Source organism: Mustela nivalis, assembly GCF_964662115.1.
Source record: "Mustela nivalis genome assembly, chromosome: 6".
NCBI lineage: Eukaryota > Metazoa > Chordata > Mammalia > Carnivora > Mustelidae > Mustela > Mustela nivalis.
Genome location: NC_139025.1, coordinates 115,756,082 through 115,782,462, shown reverse-complemented (window position 1 = coordinate 115,782,462; position 26,381 = coordinate 115,756,082). Strand labels below are relative to the sequence as shown.

The following is a 26,381-nucleotide window of genomic DNA, read 5'->3' as shown; positions in this document are numbered from 1 at the left end:
AGTCTAACCCAGTATATCTGGGGTGAGACCCAGAGATCTATTAAAGATTTCCAGAGGATTCTGATGAATAGCTAGGTTTGAGAGTCATAGATGTTCCCCTCACTGTGATAATAGAGAAACAGTGTAGGGAGCGCTTTGCCTCAGAGGAAGGTGCTAGTCAGTAGGAAAGTCACAATTAGAATGCAGATCTCTTGACTTAATCCTGTGGTTTGAGGAATTAGATTGAAATCTACTTTAGGAGTCTTAAAGCAAGAGCACCCTAAGTGATTTTTCCACTGAGTAGATTTCCTAGTGAGTTACCTTTTAGGAGTAGTTAAATAGGACCAGAACCTGATCAAGACCAGTAGATACAGGGCTCTTTAATGATCTGGAATAAGGTAATTCCAGTAACCAGGAAATATCATTTGATGAAAGGGATATATTTGCTGGCTGAAGCTACCCTGGCACGCAAAGATTTGGTGCTTTTTTGGAATAGCTAGAGCACATGGCACCTCACCTTTCAGAATAGTTTATGGTTGAAAACTAAGCTGGAAAAGGATCAGCTAATCCTGTTTGTCAGCTTGATGCAGTGCAAAGAAAGAGTGCAGTGGAGTGAAACCAGGAAAACCTGCGTGCCCAGGAGTAGCGAGGACATTCTGCAGTATTTTGCAAGATTGAGATCTTTTCATACTTCTTATTTTATTGACTCACATTAAGGATCCTCCTCCTTTTTTCAAGTAAAGAAACTGAAACTCAAAGAGTAATGACTCTTCACTGTTTTCAAGGCCAAGTATTACAGCTAGTAAATTTCAGAAGCAAGGCTAGGTTTGGGCTCTTCTGACTTTTATAGAACCTAGGTCTCCCCCCTGCCATTTTAACATACCATTTTTAGTGGCAAGTTAATCTGTCTCTACTGTAGTTTCTTCTGATATTAAGTTGGAAATACAGCTTCAGCTATATTCTCATAGTTCAGAAAAGGTTAATCACATAGAACTATTGGGTGGAATGAAAGGCATATATTCTTGATCAGTTTGTTAATTTTACAAGTTTGTATTTTTACAATAACTCTTTGAAGGTACCAGACATCCAGTTGTGTTTCTCCTAGGTCTTGTACTATGTCACCTATAGGGCTCTGAACTGTCACTTTATAAATTTGAGCTTGACTTTATAAAATAACAGCCTCTGCCTCCTCTTCTTCCTTCTTTCTTCCTTTTTTCTGGTGAGCTTATTTGCAGCTCTCCAGGGTGTTCTGCATTATCAGAGTTTTTCAGTGTTCTCCCACATTTTGTGAAGTAACAGCTATGAGTCCCCTTGAACCACCTATTAAGTCAGCTATGGAGCTGGTCTTAGACCCTGCACCTGCTCACTTGAGGGGATGTTTTCCATTTGCTTCAGTTGCTTCCCAATAGCTAGTTGAAGGGAATGTTATGTAGGCGATTTTGAGCCCTAGGCATGGGCTCAAGCTTGGGAGTCATCTTTCTAAGTCTTTTCAAGACTGAAGTTAGTCTGAGCCCTAAGGGTACAGCTGCCTTTCCTCCTTGAAACTCTGGAACATTTGTTAAAAGCAGCTGACTTGTCTGTTTTCCCTATTGGGAGCATATTGATTTAAGAAGAGCTACTTGTATCAAATTTAGAAGACTCTTGGCTGTTCCTCTTAGAATATTATGCTGCAGTGGGTATGCTGAGACAGTCCTAGGGAGAGGCTGTGTCTCTCCTCCTCCATATTCTGTTAACCCCGTTTCTTTTTTGGGATGAACAATAAGATGGATACATATATTAGGCTAGTCAGTGGTCAAGGTTAGGAGTTTTTCTCAGACGTTAACTAGTGCGGTAGAGATTTGACCATCACAAGTGTCATGTTTCAACCACTGAGTCAAGAGAGGAGAAGCTATATAATGGCTATCCTCTGATGTTGATTTCTCTCTCTTTGGTAATTACGCACTAGCCTGTCTGCATATGTTTTGGGGTGTGTGTCCAGGCTATAGTGTACTGAGCTGGTGTGAAGCTGGTTGTTAGGGGCAAGAAAGCTTGTTTAGGATCACCCTGTGGAATTCAGAGGAGTGCTGTTCTAGCCGTACACACTTCCTACAGTCCTTCTTGTCACTATGATGTACTTGATCAGGATCTCTGCATAGCTGTTTACTCTCTGTTTATATTCATTCAGTCATTTACTCCTTTATTCCTTCCCTCTGCTGTATTCCGGGTCAGATCATATGCAGCGTATAGAATTGTACACCAAATAAACAGTGCCTGTCCACATAGCACTTGGTCTTTTGGGAAACGGGACATTCATCAAGCAATCACATAAATATATAATATATATTACATATATTTATAAAATATAAAAATATGTAATATATATGATACATATATAATAAGTATATAATCACATATGATGAATGCTTATGAAGAATCTGAGTGTATAATGAGCATGTCAGGGAGAGGGATGTTACTTAGATTGAGGATAGGAGGAAGTGATGTGAGCCAAGACTGATGCAGAAAGACTTAGGTTAGGGTAATGGGAAGAGCATTCTCTAAAGGAATATCTCACGTCGAGGTTTTGAGGAAGGAACAAGTGGGGCACGTTGAAAAAGTGGAAAGAGCCCAGTATGGCTAAAAAGTGGCTGAGATGATGGTAGGGAGCAGATTTGTGCCGGTCCTTAGAGTTCTAGCTGTGCTTAAAAGTCTTTTCTTTTCTTTCTTTCTTTTTTTAAAGATTTTATTATTTGTCAGAGAGAGTGAGCATGCACACAAATGCGGGGAGCGGCAGGCAGAGGGGGAAGCAGACTCCTCACTGAGCAAGGAGCCCGATGCCCAGCTGCATCCCAGGATTCTGGGATCGTGACCTGAGCCAAAGGCAGACACCCCACCGACTGAGCCATCAAGGCATCCCTGTACTTAAAAGTCTTAAAAGTTTAGTTGCATCTTTGTGGCTGGTGCTCTGTCAGAGATTTTTTTTCTCCCTAATGTCCCCTGGGTCCTGTTAGTGAGTAGACTTATTGAAAGGCATGCTACTGAAATACAGTGTGGGAAGAACAAGCCCACAACAGGGTCTTTAGGGAAGCACAGAAGAAGATTTGCTTTTTTTCCTGCTCTTACTTATTTGACTAGAACCACCAGGTGAGCAAGAAGTTTTTATTGATGGCTCCATCCTCTGTATCTAAATAGAGTCTGTTTTGTACAGCCCTCTTATTTTGATTGCTTGTTTAAGGTTAGAGAGCATATATCATTCTATATTTGTATTCCAGGCACCCAGGAAGGAGTGAAGCATTAATGTTTTGTAATACATGGAGGGAGGTTTTGCTTTTAGTTAGGAGGAGGTGAGTTGCATTCAGGGACACAGTTTGGAGAGCAGGGGCCCTGGTTGCCCTTTTGATTTTTTTGTTGTGTATTTTGTTGTATATTTGTTCCCAGCTTCCTCACTTGATTTTTTTTTTTTTTCTCATCTCTGCAGGATCAATAAGCCGAGAGCTGAGGATTCAGGCGAATACCACTGTGTATATCACTTTGTCAGTGCTCCTAAAGCAAATGCCACCATTGAAGTGAAAGGTACAACCCAACAGAGGCTGCAGTGTGAGCCTCTCGCTCTCTTTCTGAGACACTACTTGGTCTGGACTTCCAGTCTTCAAGCTGTTCTTGTTCCCATTATGGGAGGCAGTATAACATTATGGTAGGACCACAAGCTCAGAGCTCAGGCGCCCAGGTTTAACTCCAAGACCTATCATCTCTTAGCTATGTATATGACTGGCAAGTTATTAACTTCTGTGTGCTCCTGTGTCCTCGTTTGTAAAACCTACCTCATGGGGATTGTAAGGAGGAATGAATAAGCTGATACGGTAGTTTGAGGCATAGGAGATTGCTGTTTCTGTGTGGTAAAAATGAATGTTGGCAGCTTCGTTATGGTTCAATCTATGTAAATCCCTTAGAACAAAGTACCTTACAAATATTATTACATAGGTCTCTCCAACAGGCCAGGAGGATTTGGAAAAATAAGATGTGCATGGTGAACGTAAACTATTTGTGGGTAATTCATTGGAATTTTAATAGGAACTGGGTGCATGGCAACTTCAACAGCTGTGTCTTGAACATGTAGCTGAAAGTTCGAGAAAGGAAAGGAACTCTAAGAGAAGGGACAAGTGAATTTTACAAGATTGGAGCTACCCTAACATCGTGAATCCAGCTTTCCTGTGTTATTTCAAAGAAGCAGCTGAGACCCAGAAAAGTGCAGCCATGAGCTCTGGGTCACAGAATGGTTTGTGGCAGAGCTAGGGTTAGAACCCAGGTCTTGACTCTCAGTCCCCTGTTTTTCCATTTTATGAAATGTCCAGGGGGAAGGTGGGGCTACTGTTTGAGGTTAGACTAAAGAGATGAGGGGTTGTTTGTTTGTTTTTCCAGTCTTCTTCATTTTGCTTAGGAAAGAGACAGACTTGTTCTTTAAATCCATAGGTGATCTTTAGTGGCTGAAAGGACAAATTTAGGAAATGGAAGATCCCATAATAGCAGATACTCAGATCTTTCTTTAAACAATTAGAAGACTAGAGGTTCAGATTAAAGAAAGGCTGAGACAGATTCTAAGTTTCAGTTATATGTTGTTATTAAATGAAAGCATTGTCTTGCTGACATAGCCCTGACTTATAAGTGGACATAAGGACAGCCAGTGTCTCTTCTAGCTGCCAGATTGAATTCAAAATGCCTGAAGGGGTTGAGTCACAGTGGCATGGTTACAGTCCACACAGGACAGAGAACCTGGGATTTGATTCCTTCAGGGCTTTTCTTGGAGAGGTCTGGGTTTATCTCTGTTTCTGAAGGATGACACATTTGTTTAGCATGGGGAGGGAGGCATGAGAAGGCCTTTTTTCTCTAAGTCAGCTGAGTGTCTTTCCTTGGCTGGGTGAGCAGGACTACCTGGAGAGATGTTTTACTCTCCCAGGAGAGACTGGAGGCCCTGTAGTCTTCCAGGCTGAGCCTTTGGCACAGGATGTAACAGAATGGGTGAGGAGGGAGAGTGGTGTGTGTAGTTAGCTGTCCTCCGCAAGTCTGAAACATAATTCCAAGCAACTGGAAGTCCTGGCTTCACTGTGATCCTGCTGACTTGGCTCTCCTGATTTCTAGCAGCGCTTTCAGGAGTGGAGATGGAGGTTTCCCAGTGGTTGGCTGCTCATGAGCTGTGCTTTTGTGACAACCCCCCCCGCCCCCCGGCAAGACATCTTTTCCTCACATTCCCTTTAGCAGGTAGGAGGTAGTGGTCTGGAGCGGCAGAGAATAGGAGGCTGCAGGCAGGAGCATTTTCAGAGGAGGTTAAAACTTCCATGACAGCTTGTCGCTGTGACTGTGTGTGTTGTGCACTGCTGCCTTTTGCTGCCCAGGAGCTCTGTGAGGAAGATTGGGCAGGTGGTGAATTCTGCTTTTAAAAGAGTAGACCTTAAGGGAATTCTCTTTCATAGAATTCTGAAGCATATTCTGTGATTAGCTTGGACTGATGGGTTAGTCTCTCAAGAAAATTTACAGTGAATTCCAGTCTCTCTCTTCCCTAACACCTGGATAGAAAACAGTTGAACATTTAATGTCTTTTAGGGGATAATTAGTTTAGTCTGATAAAGACTGAACATTTGACTTTTTTTTGTTTAACTTCAAAAAAGATTTGCCATGGCGGGGGAGAAAAGAAAAAAAAATGATTTGCCCTAAGCCCAGGATCATATTCTAAGCTAGGTGGTTGGGATTGCAAACTGCCTTCCACAGAGAGAGAGGGGGGCTGATTCCCAGAAATTCATATAATTCCCAGAAATTCTATGAATTTCATATAAATTCTGGTTTTGTTTTCTCAGAGTCCAATATGGCAAGGTAAAAGACAGTTATCTTTGTATAGTTACAAAGATTTGAAAAATATGCTGAGTACTTGAGAGAGATTCAAGAAACATTAAGTGACCTCTGCTGAAAGGAGTCTCTGAGAATCTTCCTTTGTGGTTCAAGTATAAATTGGCATTTCAGGGCTGGCTCACTTACAGCACACAGATAGATCGCCTTAGCACCAATTCTGCAGGCTACAGCCCTTTTCTCCCCTCTTTGGCTTGTACTGCATGCATTCTGCTCCTCCTCACCGAGGTGTTGCTGGGACTTAGCACTGTGGGGAGCAAAGGGCCTAGACTAGATCAGAACTGGGCACTGGAAGAGCAGATCATCATGTCTTGCACTGCTTACCGTGTGCAAGGGAAAAGAAGACTGAAGGAGTCAGAGGGACACGTGGCCAGGAGCAGGCCCGAGGTGGCAGTGTTTTTCCACTCTAGCCTGTAGAGCCCCTGTCAAGAAAGGAATTTTGAGGATGGCAATGTCCACATGTAGTAGTTAAGGCCTTGCATCTGAAGTAGGGTTTTTTTCTTGTACTTTTTTCAAAGGCCAAAAATGTGGCACAGTGTAAACAGGAAGATACTATTACTGTGTAAGGATTACATTTCTTAAGTATCTGCCAGGTGACCTGAGCAGATGCTGGGGGTGAAAGATGGAGCAGGACTGGCCAGGGGAGAGGAAATCACCATGACTAGATCTTAGTGGGATCTTGGCCGCAAAGCCCAGCCTGTCTTGGGATCCACTTAGGTAACTGTGGGGAGGCATCTCTTTCCCCAGCATTTTGACTCTTCAGAGGTTATGTCTTCTAGACACTCCATAGCTTGCTATAGAGCATTCGTGAATGGATAGGTATTGAATTTTCTGTTTCTGTAATTCTTCAACCTTCTAACTCTTACTGTCATTCCTCTTTCCCTTTCTTCCTTTTCTGAAACTAGAAAACAAAATGTGCTCATAACAAAGCACATTAAAAATGTCTGTAATTTACAAAAAAAAGAAAACCCCTCTCCTGACTTCCAAACCCTATCCTCATCACTCCGTTATTTTGATTAGTCCAAGAAATAAGGAATTTGAATTTTGTTCTGTTTTTAGAAAAGGATTCTGGTGGTCACCAGATCCTCTGCAACAAACATGCTATCGCCTCTTGGGAAAGGTACATCCCAGACCCAGGAAGATCTGCATTGAGGGTCTAACTCATTTTTTTTTTTTTAAGATTTTATTTATTTATTTGACAGAGAAAAATTACAAGTACACTGACAGGCAGAGAGAGAAGGAAGCAGGCTCCCTGCTGAGCAGAGAGCCCGATGCGGGACTCGATCCCAGGACCCTGAGATCATGACCTGAGCCGAAGGCAGCGCTTAACCCACTGAGCCGCCCAGGCGCCCCAAGGGTCTAACTCATTTTATTAAGCTCACCATTATCTCTCTCTGCTCACTGGGCATATCAAGTGACTTTCAGTCTTGTGGGGGCTACCAGAGATGAGACCGATCTTGTTTTTCCCTCCATATTTCTCAGCTTTCTTTGTATTTTAATTTTATGGCTAAATGTTAGGATTTTTAAATGTTATCGCCTTATCCTGAATCCTTGTTTCCTACTCTGTAATATGGCCTTACAGTCGATACATTAAAAGTTCAGACTGGCTGAGATGGAGTGATGACAGTATCATTAAGAGTAATAATACACATCTCTTCATTTGTCTGGCACTTTCAGCATACAGAGCATTTCCATGGTTATTTATTTGATAGGTAGCTACTTTGATAGGCAAGGATGCTTAGAGGTTCTGACATCCTTTAGGTCAGAACTTCTGTCAAAGCTGAATTGCCCATACTTGAGAAGTCTTTGAAAGCAAAATAATACCTTGAAGTTGCTAGAACATTGTGAGCATCAACCTCAGCCCAAATAACCATACCTGTTCTTTCTTTTCCTCTCTTCAGGGTGCTACCCTGACCTTCCTTAATAAGAATGGCTAACATTGCACACTAACTGTGCCAGGCTCCGTGCTAGGTGCATTACTATTCTGTCCTCCCTTAGAGTCTTCACAGCTCTTGGGTGGAAATGCCATTATTATTTCCACTTTTCAGGGGAGAACATGGAGGATCCAGGGAATCAGATGACTGGCCCAGTGTGACAGGTAACCCATGGAACAAGGGTTCTCATCCAGGCACTCCTGTGCCAGAACCTGTGCTCCTAGGCCCTAAGCCATGTTGCTGTGTTCATCATATAATAGCTAGAATGTCTTGGACTGAGAGTCAGAAGAAGTAGGTTCTAATCCTGCCTTGCCATTAAACTTTCAGTGGCCCTAACCATTCACTGTCGTTCGCTCCTTTCCTCGGGCCTCAGCTTCCACAAGTGTGTGATGAAGCAGGGTGAGATAGATGCTCTTAAGAGTTCCTGTAAGGCTCCAGTAGGCTGTGGTTCCCTTAAATGGAAGGGGGAGAACCCAAAGGTGAGGCTGGGTTATTGAAGAAAAGGATCTCTAAGCTTCTTTTCTTCATGGTAGTTGGCTGTGTCAGCTTCTCAGCTTTGGGAGTGTCCCCTCAGTGCTCCACATACCTCCATTCACTCATCTCCCTGTCTTAAGGGACAGTTCCTCCTTCTACTGCCTGGATCTCGAACTGGTGCCAGGAAAGATATGAGAACAATGGTTCTCAAACTTGACTGAATGTGTGGGCACTGTGGCTGGATATCAGGCTTACGAAGAGCACACTGGGTGATAAGAGTGGCCCAGGCTAGAATCACTGTCTTCAAGGAGACTCCAGATGCCACCCACTCAGTGCTCTCACACACAGAAGGGGAAGAGTCTCATCTGCAGAAGGCAGCACAAGTCCCGGGCTGCTCTAGTCGTCAGATGAGTGATGCATCTACCGTGTGTGGAGGCGGCTTATTGAGCCACAAAGCCAACATCCCTTTTGTTTCCATTGTGACCAGTCTCATATTGCTTCTTGAGCTAGCTCTTGGCTTAATAGTAAATCTTAACTCTCTCTCTCTCTGCCTTCAGCCAAGCCTTTAAGTTTGCTTACAGCAAAGATGAAAAATGAGTTGTGAGGTTATGAATTTGCCTTGAAAAGTATGAAACTCCACCCTATGACCCCATTCTTAGCTCTGTTGTGTTTAACTTTATTTAATGTCAGATTCAGCTGAACATGACTCCATTGCCCAAGTGGACACTTTCTGCAGCCGCCAGTGTGACAGAGAAGCTGGATGCTTTGCTCTTAAGTGTAGGCTGGACAGGCAACAGAGGGTGCTGAGAAACATGTGTTCGTCCTCAGCTATGGGCCCAGATAATGAAATTGGGTCAGATGTTTTTGGGTAACTAAGATTCTTTTCGAACCCCTGTGTTGCCATTCATCAGGATACTGGAAGGATATCCATTAACTGATGTCTAATATTAGAGTATGCGGCTAACAAGGCCAGAGAGCAAGTTAATTCCTGAGTAGATCTCTGATCTCTTTTAAAGGTCCCTCTGTTACTCTCTGCCTCCCTGAGAGGGTAGGGGAAGTAAGGAGTATTTGACTCTGTCAGATGCCTCAGACCTACCTACCTTTAGACCAGCTGACCCTGGTTAAGTAGTTCTTTATTAATTGGCAAGCCCATAGAAGGTGAGACACCTTAATCAATATAAATAGGCCATTAATCAAAATTTGTGAGTATCTGACCTGATTAAACCTTATTAGAGTTACAAACAAAAGTCCTGTTTATATCAGTAGGGAGAGAACACATTAATCAGCATCTCTTTGACTTCTTAGAACTTCTAATGCCAGAGTCTGAGTCTAGCCTTTCCTTTCCCTGATTAACAACTAAATTTAAATGTTTTTGACCCTGAGCTCCAATCATGTGCTAGATTGGTACAGAGATGTAAGTTAATCCTCATAAGACCTCTGTGAATTATGTGAGTATTACTCCTGTTTTACAAAAGTGAGTAGTGAAACTCAAAGGATTTTAAATGACCCACCTTAGGTTACTCAGTTGGTGAGTCATAGTCTCAGTGGAGCCTAAATTTCTTTGACTTAAAGTCCAAAGCTTTTTTTATTTATGTTATGGTATATACAGAGTAAAGTCCGACAGCTAAATCAGTCCACCTCAGGTCTAGAGTGTTCTGTTACATCTATAAGCAAAGATCACCTTTAGGCAGTTTTCTATGCAGTTGTAATGCATATTTCATATTTTTATTTTTTATGGACTCCATTCTAGTTTGGTTTATTTTCTCTTCTATGTGATAAAGTACAAAAAGCATGACCTCTGGAATCAGTCCTGAATTTGGTCTCTAGCTTTACCATTTATTGGCAATGTACTTTTAGAAGTTCAATAACTTCCAAACTTGAGTTTTCCAGTCTATGTAAATGGGGTAATGTCTTCTTCATTGGGTGGTTAAATTAGCACCAAACTTAGAGACTTAAAAGCAAAACAAAATAAACCCCCCCTTATTACCTTGTAGGTTCTGTGGGTCAGGAATTAGGGAGCTGGTTAGTGGGGTGGCTCAGGGTCTCTCAGGCTGCATGCAGTCTTCTGAAAGCTTCATGGAGGCTGGAGGATCTGTTTGCTAGGTGGCTGCCTCACATGGCTGCTGTTGACAGAAGGCCTTAGTTCCGCACTACGTGGGCCTTTTCCATAGGCTGTTTCAGTGTCCTCCAGGTATGACAGCTAACCTTCCCCAGAACATGTGATCCGAAAGAGAGCAAGGAGAAAGACACATGGTCATTTGTGAACTATCCCAAGTCACATACCTTTACTTCTGCTTTATTTCATTCATTCATTCATTCATTGGATTACTGTCACTAGGCCACACTCGGGGAGGGAGTAGTTATGCTTCACTTCTTGAAGGGAAAAATATCAAAGACTTCGGTGACTATTTAAAAACCACCATGAGGGCGCCTGGGTGGCTCAGTGGGTTAAGCCGCTGCCTTCGGCTCAGGTCATGATCTCAGGGTCCTGGGATCGAGTCCCGCATCGGGCTCTTTGCTCAGCAGGGAGCCTGCTTCCCTCTACCTCTCTCTCTCTGCCTGCCTCTCTGTCTACTTGTGATCTCTCTCTGTCAAATAAATAAGTAAAATCTTTTAAAAAAATAAAAAATAAAAACCACGTTGAGAGGACTCTGAGCCCTAAGGAACCCCCCTTGCTCTTTTCCCAGTGCTTACATGTACTCTGAGAGTCTAGTGACCTTTCTTGCTGTGGGTCCACTGTCCTCAGCTTTTCTTTCTCCACCTCCCCCACTTTTCTTTCTTTTTTTTCCCCCACTATTTGTGTATGGTTGACTCACAGTATTACATTAGTTTCAGGTATATAGCTCTGTCATTTGGTAAGTTTATGCATTATGTGATGTTCACACAGATGTGGCTGCCATCCAAAGTGCAGGCTTTCTGATTGAGCAGCTACCATAAAGGATAGAGAGAAGTGAAAAGATTTTTCTTTGACTCAAAGGCTAAGGTAATAGTTGTTATAATCCTTCCCTTAGGGATAGAGTGATGTGGCTTGGGTTAATTTTCTCTCTGCCCACAACACTAGTGACACTTCCACCATCCCAAGGGTGACTAATCAGTGTCACTTGGTATTCTTTGCTAAGCTGAGGAGAAAGCAGTAACAGATCTAACCATTGAAGTCTCTTTCCTATAGGTTTACACTATGTAAGTATGGCCAACAAAGTGTGATGAGGGTGGCTAAGTTCCTAGATAGTCTTTGTGTATAGTAGGCTTTAAGGCCGTGTTCACATGGGTAAATAGACGCCTCTGTAGAATACCAAAATCAGTGAAAAGGGGAAGTGGTGGTTCCCTAAACAACACGGTAGGAGTGAAGATCATCCCCATCCTTCTCAGGTCTTGGCCTTCTGGTCTGCCTCCTTTCAGAATAGCAACTTCTTAGAGGCCGTGGCATCATAAGCCAACTCACCTTTTAGCCTTCTAGGTGGTTCTGATGTGCAATATTGGGATGAGTCCCCAAGGTAAAAGCTGATGGTATTAGTTAGATAACTGGGCCAGAGTGGGTATTCTCTGTGGGGCAGAGGAGAATGAAAATGGAAAAATCTGCCACACGTACGCTGATTTCTAAAGTTTCCATCTCCATCCTAGACTACTGTCCTGAGCTTCAGACTGGACATCTCAGCTGTCTACTTGACAACTTCACTCAGATATTAAAGAAGTATCTTAAGCTTAACACATCCTAAACTTTGAACTCCTGGTTTTTACTACCACCATTGCTCTATCCCTAAACAAAACAAAATAAAAACAACCCAACAACAACAACAAAACACAGCCCGAGTCTTCTATAGTTTTCCTTATCGTAGTAACTGGCAACTCCCTTTTAAAATTATTCGAGCCAGAAACTTTGGAGTCATCCTGGCTCTTTTCTCTTGCATCCCACATCCATCCAGTCCATTGATAAACACATGAACTCAGCCTAAAAAATATATCAGAATCTCCCCAACTTTTACTGCTACTACTGTCATCCAAATCACCTTCTCCCTTGCCTGGATTACTCTTAACAGCTTCCTAAATGGTCTTGCTTCCACTGATGTCGCTCAACACAGTTGTCTACATAGGAACCAGAGGGAGCCTGTTAAACAGGCAGATCTTTCCATACCCCTGCTTGGTATTTACCAGTGGCTTCCTAGGTGACTCAGAGTAAATGCCAAAGTCACTGCAGTGGCCTGCAAAGTCCTCTTTGATCTGGGCTCCATTCACTCTGATGTCCTCTTCTACCATTGGCCTTGCTTACTGAGCTCCAACCAAACTCCTCCATGCTGTTCCTTGTCCATAACAAGTGCACCTCTGCCTTAAGGCTTTTTTGTCTTTTATTTGGAGTGTTCTTCCCATGGATATAGAAGTGCTCTACTCCCTTATTTTCTTCATGACTGTGCTAAAATTCACCTCAACAGAAAGGCCTTCCCCCCACCACTCTGATGGATTTGGCATATGGTAGGTGCTCAGCCAATGTTGATCAAACACATGAAACACAGCTAGAAGCAAAATGGTAGCTCCTCTGTTTGTTGTGTCTTCTCCAATGGTGCTTTTGTTAGTGTATCGTCGTGGAGCTTGCTTCTTGTAGTACTTAAGATGGTCTTTACTATTTATTGACTGAAGAAAGCTCTGAGGAGGGGTGAGCAGGTGGAACAGTGATCAAGTGGCTTTGGGGGAAATCTGGTATGGTGGCAACAAGATTGACCCCACTGGCCCACTCCCTTCTGCAGTGAGGAAGTTTGCTTGGGGGGAGAAACGATGTTTCCTTTTATAACATCCTTTTTAGAAAAGACCTCACACTGACTAGTACCGAGCCGGCCTCAGTTGGGCAGGCAGTGGCTATAGAGACATCTTGGGACCTTGTTCATTCCCTTTCTGTCCAGGTGCCTCTAGAAGTGGGCTGGGAAGCACAGTCTGAGAAGGACTTTGGATCCTTTTTTTAAGCCAAGAAAAACCAAGCTATTTAGAAGGGGAACATGGGACAAGCCCATAACATAATATAATGGTACAGGCTTTTATAGTCTCAGGATGAATGTTTTAAATCTTACTTATCCAAGGACACTGGATGTAGATGGGGGCTAGAATTACCTCCATTTGATAGTGGATGTAGAACTGAAGCACAGAATAATTAAAGAACAAGCAAAACTGGAATTTGGACCAGGCTTATTGATTCTCTTTCCTATCTTGGCCAACAAAGTGATATCTGGCCTACTTTGAGTTTTATTGCTTTCACATTACTGTAACTGATGAGGAGGAGGTATGGTGGAAAATTTAGTTAAGATCAAAGGAGACTAATTTCAAAGAATTAGCCATCTCTGACTTCTTAAATCCTTGAAACTTATTTAATTTTTTAAAAGATATTATTTATTTATTTGACAGAGATCACAAGTAGGCAGAGAGGCAGGCAGAGAGAGAGAGGAAAAAGCAGCCTCCCTGCAGAGCAGAGAGTCCGATGCGGGGCTTGATCCCAGGACCCTGGGATCATGACCTGAGAGCTGAAGGCAGAGCCACCCAGGTGCCCCGAAACTTACCTGATTTTTAAACCACAAGTTCTATTTCCTTGTAAGTGATCCCTTAAAACAGAGAATACTAGCAATGTCTAATGTATCTAGAAATTCCAAGTTTGGGTTTATTGAGATTACTGCAAATCAAGTGTACAGGTCAGATTCTGAAACTGTTGAAGTCTCTTGGGACATTGGTTGAATTTCATGTTTATTCCTTTCTTACCCTTTGTGAAGACCAGTTTGCTGGATTCCTTCTTTCCTAGGAGAACCTTGCCCATTGATGTTCATCAGATTGCTTCTCTGGGCATTCATTGTTTTTACGTATCTTGCAGTAGGACTTGATTTTAAGTGTTTGATCTTAGGGTTCTCTCATTTCCTTAAAGGAGTGTATGACATTTGATGTAATCTGTAATTGTTAATAGTGCAGACATTTTAAGAAAAAAAACCATAACCAGAAGAGGAGATAATAGTCCCTGTGTGCATTTTTTTTTAAGGATGTTTCATTTAGGGTAGTTGAGCCTGTGTCCACTCTTCTAGGAGGTTAGAGAACCACCTGCATTGTTAGCAGAACTTCATGTATAGTAATCCTGGTATCTGCGTGATTGCTTCAGTGGGTGAGAGGTAGGGGATGGATTGGTTCCATTGCTTTGTTCTGACCTGAAATGCCTGTTATCAAAGATGACTACGAGGACAGGCCTAGAGACTGGCTGTATTAGAAGCAGAACTCCGAGTCCATAGGTAAGGCCTTTGTATCCTGTAGGCTCCTGTGGTAACTGCTGAACACTCTCTCACAGCTGCTCCTGACATCACTGGCCATAAACGGAGTGAGAATAAGAATGAAGGCCAAGATGCCATGATGTATTGCAAGTCAGTTGGCTACCCGCATCCCGACTGGATATGGCGCAAGAAGAAGAATGGTATGCCAATGGTGAGTAGGAGGCAGCCTTGATTCTCTCTGCCTGGGTTTCTGTGCTAGAGTTTCTCCTGGGAGATCCAGACATGTGGAGTAGTTGCTGTAACCTGCCATACTGCCATGGCTTAGGTCACCCGTTCTAGTCACAGACGGTTACATTTTGAATTTGAAGGTCACTGACAGTCTCTGTCCAGCATGGAATCCCTACAAGATTTGTTAAAGGTGGCTGTCTACGAAGGGATTTGACTGGTTTGCCTTTAAGATGGGAAATTGAAATAGTTAACCCCAACTGTTGCTTTTTTTTCTTTTTTTTTTTTAAAGATTTTGTTAATTTTGTTTATTTGACAAGGAGACAGCAAGAGAGGGAACACAAGCAGGGTGAGTGGAAGAGGGAGAAGCATGCTTCCCACTGAGCAGAGAGCAGGGACTCCAACATGGGGCTCAATTCCAGGACCCGGGGATCGTGACCTGGGCCAAAGGCAAACACTTAACAACTGAGCCACCCAGGCACTCAAGATAACCCCAATCTTAAACTTTTATTATTTTTCTAGTCCATTTGTCCAAAAGAAAACACTGCTCTTGAAGTAGTCTCAGTACACCTTTCTGGTTTTGGGGGAAGACTTGGCGGCCAGGGCAATTACTAGTATATTCCAGAACACAGGGAGTATTGATTAGGGATTGAAGCAACATGGTGAGGTACAAGGGCAGCATTGGACATTGGAAATATGACCGTATCTGCTCCCAAAAAGATCAAAGAAAACATCTTTTTTCCAGGGGATGATTCTTGGTAGTGCTGCGGAGGGAGTCCAAGTTTTAGACTCTTACTCACTCTCTGATTCATGATGTTTGGCCAGTCTCTCTTTCTGTCAGAGAGGGTGTCATCCATTCCTCCTATCCCCAGGCCTTGCATGCCCAGCACTGTACTTCTCAGTCATCCTCCTTGATTGTCAATAGTCAGAATCAGAAGGGACCAAAGAGATAATCTAGTCTGCTTCTTCAGAAAGATTACATATTAACCAAAGTGAATTAGTTACAGAACCAAGGAAGGGTCAAGTCCAGTTTTTTATTTCAAGTCCATGGTTCTTCCCACTCCATGACCTCTCAATAATGATATGTCAAGTGGTGAAAAGGACTCTAACATTAACTACAATGGCTAGATTTCAGAAACCCATTAATAAGGGGGATGATGAGGAAGGGAGAGGTTGAGTATTTTTAGAGCAGGCCCTGAAAAGTCAATAAAATACTTAGTTGTGATGGCAAACAAATGCCCATTTCTCTCTCCTGGTCTCTGGGTAGAAGAGCCCTTGATTCTTCAATGGCCCTTTCCTTTTCCCTTTCCCTTCCTTTCCTGGTACCTGGGTGGCTTAGATGTTAAGCGTCTGCCTTTGGCTCAGGTTATGTTCTTGGGGTCCTTGTGTTTTCTCTCTCGCTGTCTCTCTTTTTGTCAAATAAATAAAGTCTTAAAAAAAAAAAAAGATTTTATTTGACAGAGCCAGAGAGCACAAGCAGGGGGAGTAGCAGAGGGAGAAGAAGCAGGCTCCCCACTGGGCAGGGAGCCCCATGCAAGCCCCAGGACTGAAGCCACCCAGGCTCCCCATCAGTGGATATTTTGATATTGATCTCCTATTCTCATGCTCATGAACTCTTAATTACCTGTTATATTGTGAAAAACCTTTAAAGTCAAGTAGTATTTCCTCTTGCTTTCAAGCTGTGAATCAATTGGGAAACAAAAGTTTAATGAAAGAAGGATAGGGAAAAGAAAATAAATTTCTAGGTTGATGCCTTTGAAAACCAGGTTGCTGAACAGCCTAAACTTGGTTAAGGGTGAAGATAAAATGCTTTCAGTTTTTTTCTAGACATTAATTTTACAGATCCCTTTTCTAGGCAGATCCCATAGGTTTCTTAGACCTCTTTTTTGTTAAAGAGTGGAGTCCAGTCCAATCCTAAATTCCCAGTTTTACCTCCTGTCCCCTAGCCTGAGGGGAGTAGAGGATTGTCCTCACTCTGTCTTCTGGGTTTTTCTTTCTTCTGTATGAGGCAGGAAGGGAGACAAATCCCACTCATCTGACTTTTGCTATAGTCAAGAGTCTACTGTTGGTTTTTGCTGCTTCTGGGGCCTCTATGTGGCAGGTATCCAGATCCTGGATCTTGTAAGAATTTGTGTAAGTTCTTTACAGGACCAGTTCTTAGATATGAGAGATCTCCTCTTACTGAACCTTTCTGTTTCTTATTTAGCTCCAGCCACAGATGCTGGGGTCTGCTCACCCAGAAGGCAAACCTCTTAGGTACAGGAAACTTGAACTTCATGGCTCTTCAAATGGTGGGAGTATAGGTTCTTCTGCCTTCTCATCTCCAAATAGCCTTTATCCAAGGTTGAGAGGTATATAGCTTACCAGCCAGTCTCCTGCCTAAATGGATAACCACTGGAAAAAGATACTTTCTTCTTGCCATCCCCAATCTTTGAGTGATTTTCTTGGTGCCTGTTCCACTTAGCTGCAGGGTGGAAGGCTGTGTGCAATGCCAGGTCTCAACCTGTCTTCTCTTTTTAGACTGGCAAGGGGTAATCTGGAATGACTTGGGCATAAGAGAGCTTGATGGGGCTCCCTTTTAATAAACCCTGGAAGGACTGTCTGCCCCTGATTTGTATGAACTTTATTTTTTTTTTTAAAGAATTCTGGGGTACTTTTTTTTTTAAGTAAGCCATAATCTATGACAATAAACATAAAAATTATAGTAGTAGTAAATACAAAGTTTTAAATATCCTCACTGAAAGGCAGAGATCTAAGAAACAATGTAACAATATATTGCTTAAAGATGATCTGCATACAACAAAATAGTTCAGAAGTGTTGAAACAAAAATGAATAAAGATATATATGGTGAAGTTATATAAATAGAACAATGGAAATATTAACATTATAGAAAGGTTCAAATAGAAAACATGAAACCAAAAGAGTTCCTTTTTATCATGGTAAGAGGTATAATCCACATTAAAGACAAAGCTGTCATGGTCTATTATGCTACATAGTAGTTTCAAAATGAATGAAGCAAAAACTGGAAAAATAAGGAAATATAGCCAGATGCACAGTTATATGGTGGCAGACTTACATATATTATTTTTAGCCTTTGACAGATGAGATGGAGGGAAAATCAACAACAATGTGGAAGATTTGAACATATAACACAGTGTTAATACTGAAACCTAAATATCAATCACTGTTAGTTATAAATGTATGTGAACACTTCCTCAGTACAAGTTAGATTAAAGGTGTTTGAAAAGCTGTCCTTCAAAAAAATGTATGTATATATTTAAAAATTTTACTGAAGTATAGTTGACATATAACGTATTCGTTTCCGGTGGATAGCACAGTGATTGGACAGTTCTACGCATAGTGCAGTGCTTACCATGATCAAGTGTAGTCCCATCTGTTACTGTACAACGTTATTACAATATTATCGACCCTGTTCCCTATGCTGTACTTCCATCCACGGGTATGGGGTACTTGTGATGCTTCTCCCTAGTCATCAATTCTGTAGCAGTAGGACAAGTCCCACTCAGTATCTTCTTATGCATTGATTGAAAAGGTTAAAGTTTCTTGCATATCATGGTATTTAAAAAAAAAAACCCGTGTTGAAGGTTTGTGGATCAAAGAAGACATCACTTCTGATCATAAGTGGAAAACATGGACTGAGTGAACCAGGAGAGTAGGGGGTTAGAGAAGTTGGCAGCGTTCCAAGTCCTCAAAGTGAAGCTTCATAACTTACTCTGAAGGCTGTGTTTGCCATTTTAACCTTACCCACACTAAGTTGCGTGTGCCACTCTGTGCAGATAGACCTCAGTCCAGGGCTATCTTCCGCTTTCTTTACTATTTCTGATTATGCTTTAGTTGCTGCCGCCTGCTGACACAAGTCCATTTTTGCCCTGCCGTCACCCCAGTGCTGTAAGCCTGTCCCAGCTCCACCTAGACCCCTGCTTGTGGACTCTTGCCTCTGCCTTCTCACATGGACCCGGAGCGCTCCTATCTGCTCCATCCTCTCTCCTCCCCCCCACCATCTAGTGCAAAAGCTGGCTCTTCTCCCAAGCTTTATCCAACTCTTTCTGGCACTGGCCACTCACTGTCTCCCCCCAGTACTCAGCACGTGCTGTGTGTTGGGGCTTCTTGCCACGTTCCTGTAACCATCCTTTTGGAGGTCTGGTTCCCTCTTAAGGCCAGCCTCCTTGTTCGCTTGTGTCTCGCCTTCCCCTTGGTAGGTTATGAGACATATAACATACATTAGTAAACAGCTGTTGATTGACTGAATAAACTTTCCTTTAACCGTCTAATTCTTAAAGGAAAGGGAAGTTAATGAACTTCTCCATTCTGACTAGGAGCAAGTTCTTAGCATGGTTTCTAGAGGAAGTTTAAGGAGACTTCAGAACTCACCAAGTGTGAAGTAGATGTGCAGATTCTGAAGTCCTCAGACAGGCCTGAAGTTAGCATATTTGCCTGACCATAGAGGGCACACCCCTCTTTCTTCATCTTCTTCCTGTTACAGTTTCTTATCTATATTTAAAGTAGCATTTTCTAGATTGAGTTGGTCTTTTCTGAGCTTACAGGGTAGGACTTCTTCCATTCACTTCAGAGAAGTTGGAGAAGTCTAGAGGACCGTTGGGCAGGGGAGGCCTTAACCTGGCTCTGCCAGAAGCTTGCTGATCTGTTACTGATATTGAAAGGAAGCAAGTAATGAGCTGCTCATGAGTTACCTGGACAAAGAGGGTCCGAGACACTGCTCCCTCATCCTAGCCAGGAGTCCTCCTAAGAAGGGAGAACTTTGCTGTCTTGTCTTGGACACGAATTCACCTCCACTGACCTCTGTGTGTTCTTACTTTCTCTGCCTCTGAGCAGGACATTGTCAATACCTCCGGCCGCTTCTTCATTATCAACAAGGAGAATTACACTGAGCTGAGCATCGTGGGTCTCCAGATCACAGAAGACCCTGGCGAGTATGAATGTAATGCTACCAACTCCATCGGTTCCGCCTCCGTTGTCACCATCCTCAGGGTACGGAGCCACCTGGCCCCGCTCTGGCCTTTTTTGGGAATTCTGGCTGAAATCATCATCCTTGTGGTGATCATTGTTGTGTATGAGAAGAGGAAGAGGCCAGATGAAGTTCCTGATGGTAAGAGCATCCCTACAAAATAGCTGTAATGTTGGGGTTGGATCCTTGAGATGGTTTCCAAGCACCCAAAAAGGACTATAAGGATGTTGGGGTTCAGTCCCAAAAGGAGAGAAGGAGAATTCCCATACTGGTTCCTCACACCCTGCTCTTAAGATTAGCCACCTTCGAGCTATAATTAGCTCCATCCCTGCATTTGGCTGTTCTCCAAGCCCCAGTCCCATCTGCCCTTCAGGCCCCATGTGGGGAACAGGCAGCTGTCAGTCTCTTTGTTCAGCTCTGTCCTCCTCCAATACAGATCATCAGGCAGATTGAGCTTGAGGGGAATCCAGGTCAAGCCTAGAAGCCACCCAAGATCGCAGGCCACCTGGCCTTTCAGGCAGATTTAAGGTATCTCATTGGTTGTCATGTGGTTGCCTGGTATAGCCCTGCAGGTGCCGCCCCAGCCCAATCAGACTGATCTTGAGAATAAGATCAGCCTTTGGCTCCCTTGCTAGGTTCCTTTGGCAGGTTTCAAGGTTCTTGGTGAGGCAGCCACCAAGCATTTGGCTTTTCTGCTGTCTCACAGACAAGGATGGTGTAGTCTGATGTATCCATCGCCCCTGGTTTTAAGACTGAGCTACTAAGCAGTAACACCTGGAGCCCAGGCCCTGAGGTGACACCCTTAGGCTGGCTTAGGCCAGAGGTAGGACTGGATAGTGGCATCAGGACAACAGTGAATTAGTAAGCATTGGAAAGAACAAGGAACTTAGATTTTTGGACATGCTTACAATGAGGAAAGTCCTAGGGGATCTTTAGGGTTTTTTCCTTTTGTTTTGTTTTGGTCGTGGATATTCCATTTCTAACCCCACGATTATAGTCAGGGGGCAGCTGCTGCTGGAGATGTGTATCGGTAGTACTTTTGGCTTCCTGACTAGCTCCCACCCTTCTGCCCTGTAACATCACCGTCAAAGTCATTGGCCAGCCAGCGATTACCACCACTTGCCTGTCACTGACTAGACAAGAAGGGTGTGGGTCTAAGTTCAGTGGAGGCCGGCCTTAGGTGACGGTGAGGATGCCAGCTCTGCTGTGACAATCCTGGGCCTGTGCTCATGCACCACAGTTCTGTGCTCACCCCGCAGAGTTGTCTGTGTCCCTGTGGCTGCTGCTCCCTCAGAAGGTATGCAGCCCTGAAGGTAGGCCTGGGAGCTTTGGATTCTCTGGAAGGCCACGTTTGAGAGGCCTTCCCCATCTTTTCCTTCTCAGCACCTCCAAAATCTCTCTGGTTGCCCTAAGCAGAAGAGAGTATTACAGTGAGGCTGCTGGAAAGGCTCATTGTTTAACCTAACTACGCCTGTGGGAGGTGGGAAGCCCCTGGGCTTGTGGGAATAAATGAGCCAGTTCCTGCAGGGGGAACGTGCCCCAGGATTTTTACATTCCTTCTCCTAAGTCCACAGAACTGCTGTTCTATGATGCGAGCTGCCTTCTTGGGATTTTCACACATGCATACTATCTTTCCTATAATTTTGTCTCTTTCCTGCCACAAATTAGGATTCCAAGGCAGAGTACTTATATTTAGGCCTGAGAGTCAAGGGACGCTGTATTTCCAGCGTTGGCTCCCTAGGAGCACTTACGCCTCAGTTCTGCAAAGGCTTTTCATCCCCTCAGAATGCTCTTTGCCTTGCAGAATATCACCTTGCTCAGCCTTCTGTTCGGAAAGGTAGAGAAGCAAAGAGGTAGGAGAAGGCAAAGATGGGCTTCAGATCCTGATTTTTTAAGACAAGGCTGGCTGCCACTCTCTTGGCAGAGTGACACATTGGCTTAGCACATCCCCATCTGAGTCTTCCTGTTAGGAAGCCACTTTATTACCAGGTTTATTACCAGGTTGCCCCCCCACCCCACCCCGCATGTGTGGAAGACATTTGGGTTAGATTTGAGAAATGGTTAGTATTGGTTTTGACAAGCACAGACACCTACATGGGGAGCAGCTATTGTAAAAACCACCACCACCACCACCACCACCACCTAGAGCTCCATGGCTCTTGAGTGCAAGTGGTGGCTAGTTGGGTGGAGGAGCCGTGTGTGGTCAGCAGATCTGAGTGGCTTCCGAAGGGAAGGTCCCTCTTTTAAGTGAAATTATTATAGACAGTGGATGAATCCTACATGAAAGACATGGGTAAGTGCAAATTAAAATCTTGCTCTCGTCTCTTAGAGGAACTATAATGTAAGCAGCATTTACTTTTCTCTTGTTGAATTGGGGTGACAGACCTGGGGTGCTGGGATTATCGCAGTGTTTGCCTCCTCTCCGCTCCCTTCCCGACAGCCAGCGCGGTCCAGGCTCCATTCTCCACATCCCTGCCTTGCTCCAGCATTTCCGCACCAGAGTTTTCTCCTTTGTCTGCTGCCTCCTCTCCAACTCCTCCCTGCTCCTATGCCCCTTCATTTCTTGTCCCCCTGGAATTAATCATTAAAGAAAAAAAAAAAAAGTCGATTGTTCTTCAGTGAGTTTTCCTTATGCTGTAGCTTTTTTCCAGCTAGTTTCCCCTCAACTCCTGCGCAGTCCCATGTACGGGCCACCCTCTTATATGCTTTCTCCCCACACAGCCCTCCCCAAGCCTACACGTAGACAGATGCATGCACCCCTGTGTGGAATGAAGGAAGAGGGACTGCCTATCTGATACAAACTGGAGTTGTAGAGGTGATGAGTTTGTGTCAGATAACCGTCTGTGGAGCTGTTGACTTATTTATGACATAGTGAAAATGGATTTTTTTTTAATATGCCTGACATGCTTTCTCTGCCAAAATAGGTACTTTACTATCAGAGTAGATGTATGATTTCTGAGTCACTGAACTTTTTTTTGTATGAGACAATTTCATGTAAAACTCACAATATTCCTATTTGGGCAGTCTGAGCTCTTAAGACACTCAGCCCCTTACCAGAAAAGCACTAAGGGAACAATTTAAACAATTTAAAACTGTACACATGCACAAATTCGAACTTAGAGAGTTTCGTCTGAGTATATTTCCCCAGAAAAGTAAATACTGTTTCAGATTTCTCACATAGGAAATGCTTAGAGTTAAGGTTTAGTGGTTTTCAGCAGAAGAAAACCAAAAGATCTCTGTCTTTGTCTCTAGTAGACTCTACTAGAGTCTACCCAGGACACTTTATTTTTAAAGATTTTATCTATTTGTCAGAGAGTGTGTACAAGCAGGGGGAGCGGCAGGCAGAGAGAGAAGCAAAACTCCCCACTGGCAGGAGCCCAATGCAGGGACTTGATCCCAGGACCCTGGGTTCAGGACCTGAGCCAAAGGCAGGTGCTTACCTGACTGAGCCACCCAGGTGCCTCTACTCAGGGCATTTTACAAGCAAAATGCACGCTAAGTCCCTTTAAGCCCCTGCTGTGATGTGTTTGAGGATCGATGCCCAATATGTTGTCTTACAGGTAGATTATCTGCATATCGCCTTTTACCTTCAGTGTTTTCAGTTAACAGATGAATCATGGGGTCAAATCAGAGTTTTCGTTTTTTCACTTTACTCACTTCTTGACTACATTCTCTGAAAATGTTAAATGGTAATTATCTAAAAAGACTAGGTCGAGCCGGCATCCTCTTAGCCTTCTATCCGTCCTACAGCTCACATGCTTGGAGCACACCTTCCGTGTCAGTTCTCTGCTGACGGAACCCAGGGAGGGATTAGTGTGCGCGCGAATATGCTTCAAGTCTGTCTTCCCCAGTCACCTGGGGAGATGTGGTGCGAGCCTGCCTCATTGTTGGGGCCTTCAGTTCTACTGGACATTTAGTGACCTCGAATGAAAACAAGAAGAGCTGATTTAAGAGAAGTGGCAGCATCAGAGAGTTTTCTGTTTTCACATTCAGGGGACAATTTTTATTAGCAGTTCAAAGGGACTCCTCCTTAAGTTACTGGTGGAGAAGATATTTGGGGGTTTAGGGGGACCATTTTTAGTGGCTATGATACATTCAAAATCTTTTAGACACTTTACAAATAAGAGCTTTTCTTATGTTTGAAAAAATCTGTTAGTTGGGAACATCTGAAGCTTTTCAGCTGGCTGGGAATGCTGGAAAAGAAATGTGACTTTTTAAAATCGTCTCCTAGCTAGGGGTCATCTGAGTCAGTAACAAGTTACCTTGTGGAGAGAATACAGTAGGACTAAATATGAAAGGCAACTGGATGTGACCGTTAATCTCTCTGGTTTAATGCTGCTCTATGGAGATAAGGCAAGATTTAAGCAGGTTTAGGAACTAGAAAAATCCATCCTCAGTGAGAGGAAGGCAGTGAAAAAGCTTTGACTAGATATCAACTCTTGGTCACTTTGACTGAAAAGCCATCTTTTTCGAGGTGGTGTCCTATCAGGTAACGCGTTGTGTACTGGGCATCGCAGAGCACCTTCCAGATGGTGAGGCGATGGGATCTGGCGGAGTGAGCGCCATAGCACAACTAGTTGGGAAGATGGCAGTTCCACCAGGAACTTCAGTCTCCTCAGATGGATTCCAGAAGCATCTTGTTCCCTTTCTCCCCAGTCCTCTTCCTCCCATCTAGCCAGTGGCTGTGAGTAATCCCAGGCGAAGAGGAGAGCCAGTTTAAGCCGCTATCTTTTGGCCTGAGGGTTTGGGGGTATGTTGATATTTGTCGGTTACTATGACTTCTTTTTTTTCCCCCCTCAATTGCATCAAACCCTTAAAACATGGTGGTAAGTGAGCGATATGCATGCTTTTGGAGTTTGTTTAATCTCCGCTTCAGTCTATACGATGCACAGTTCATAATGTTAACACTTTTCTTCAAGTTTACTTCATTCACTTTCACAACTAATTTGGATTTCAGTTTGCTGTTTAATCCTCATTTACTTTTTGATTTTCGTACCTTTTCTTCTGTAGTTCTGTGCTTTCCTCTCTCCTGACTTCCCTGTTAGGGTCAGGTTGTTTTTTGTTTTTTTTTTTGTTTGTTTTTTGTTTTGTTTTGTTTTGTTTTGTTTTGTCTGACCCGTGAAGGGAGAGTGGTGCTGCAGACAGTGATTCAGTCCAGGACAGTAGGAGACATGAGACTGTTTTCTGGGTTCCTTGTAAATGTGCATTGGGGGGAGAGACGATGCGAGATCCAGACACTAGTGTGAGCAGCACCTGCTCCCACCTGCAGGCATGGCAGCTGCACCAGAGCCGCTGTTGCTAAAACCCCTACATGCAGCCCTTTGCACGGTACCAGCTTGTTGGGCTGGAAGATGACGTCACTGGGCAGACAGCAGGGCCTCCCCCTCTGCCACCAAAGGAAAGCAAAGCTTGCGTGTAAAGTGCCTGGGTCAGTGCGGACAGTATCATGCTTTGAGGAGATTAGCTTGGCTATCGCGAGTCTCCCTTCCCTGCTTTTTCTTTTCATGCTGGGTGTAGATTGGTGATATTCTAGTCAGTTATCTTGCTCTAGAATTTTCTGTTTTCCGGTGCACAGCCAAAGCACTGAAACTATTCTAAGTTTGCTCCTGGGTCTTTTCCTTTAAGTTCCTGAAGTGCTTAGTTCCTGGCATGTAGCTGAGCTGGCTTGGCCTGGATGCTGAGAGCGTAGGGCATTGTGGTGCCAGTGGACGTAGGCTGGGCTTGTGTCTCAGTCTTGGTTTGTCCCGTATATCTCCACTGCGTACACGGCACACAGCTGTCTTGGGTGTCCTTGAGTCTTAGTTTGTTCTCTGTACCTGGTCGAGAGTGTACTGTTGTTTGTAGTAGAGCCTTGTGGACACTGGTGTGTCGCTAGCCTGTTGTTCTGGCTGACAAGTCACTGGTTTGTGGTTAGTTTGTTTTCGTTTTTGTTTTTGTTTTTCAATCTTTTTTTGCTCCAGTCACTGTGTGTGCTGGCAGTGGCTTTGCCTCTCCGTTGCCTCAAAGGAACAGGTGGAGCAATGTCTCCCTGTGACAGACATTACTCCTGACGTGTGCTCCTGCAGATGCCTACACGGAGACTGTGACCTCCATAACTGCTTCATGTGCACCAAGCCCCCTTGTGGAATCCTGCTGAGAGTTTTTCTGGAAGCCTTCAGTGAAATCAAACTGTTCTGAATCATTTAGTCTACCTGACTTACGTAAAACAGAAAGAAACTGAGAGCACTTACTGTTCCCTCCCGTTTGTGGGCCTCTTTAAAACAAACATTCCATGTATGTACATCTCTGCCTAAAGGGGACCAAGTTGCCCTCAGTCCACAAACAGGAAAGAAAAACTTAAAAATCACAATCGTGAAATACCAATTTAAGAAGGCTTCTAAACTCAGAGAATCTAAGCTTTTTGGTTAAAAAAAAAAAAAAAGAAAGAAAGAAAAAGAAAAATCTCATGGCTCATCTGGATTTCGGTTCTGGTTTTGGCCAGGGCTCAAGAGTTGAGCCTGTCTTTCTGTCTGAAGTCTTTTCTAGAGGGATGTCACCACTATTCAGCTCTCCCTGGTGTGTCACGGAACATCTGGTACCCATACACTTGTTGCGGGCATAGCCCAGCCGGGCTAACCCAGTATTAGGTTGAACTATTGTGGCTTCCTCTTCCTCAGTCTTTTCTCCAGATGAAAGAC

General features: G+C 43.7%; 1 protein-coding gene across 3 annotated transcripts in view; it reads left to right on the top strand.

The window, feature by feature from the left end:
* NPTN (neuroplastin) overlaps positions 1-26,381 on the top strand; it is a 70,395-nt gene that overhangs the window by 41,051 nt on the left and 2,963 nt on the right. For 2 of the 3 annotated variants that reach the window (XM_082735792.1, XM_082735793.1), the window contains 3 exons: positions 3,434-3,528; positions 14,569-14,702; positions 19,572-19,845. In XM_082735792.1, the coding sequence (XP_082591918.1) occupies positions 3,434-3,528; positions 14,569-14,702; positions 19,572-19,845 (503 nt within the window). Of the gene's footprint in view, positions 1-3,433; positions 3,529-14,568; positions 14,703-19,571; positions 19,846-22,144; positions 26,188-26,381 lie in introns of those variants that run through there. The other variant, XM_082735791.1, reaches the window with a different exon arrangement.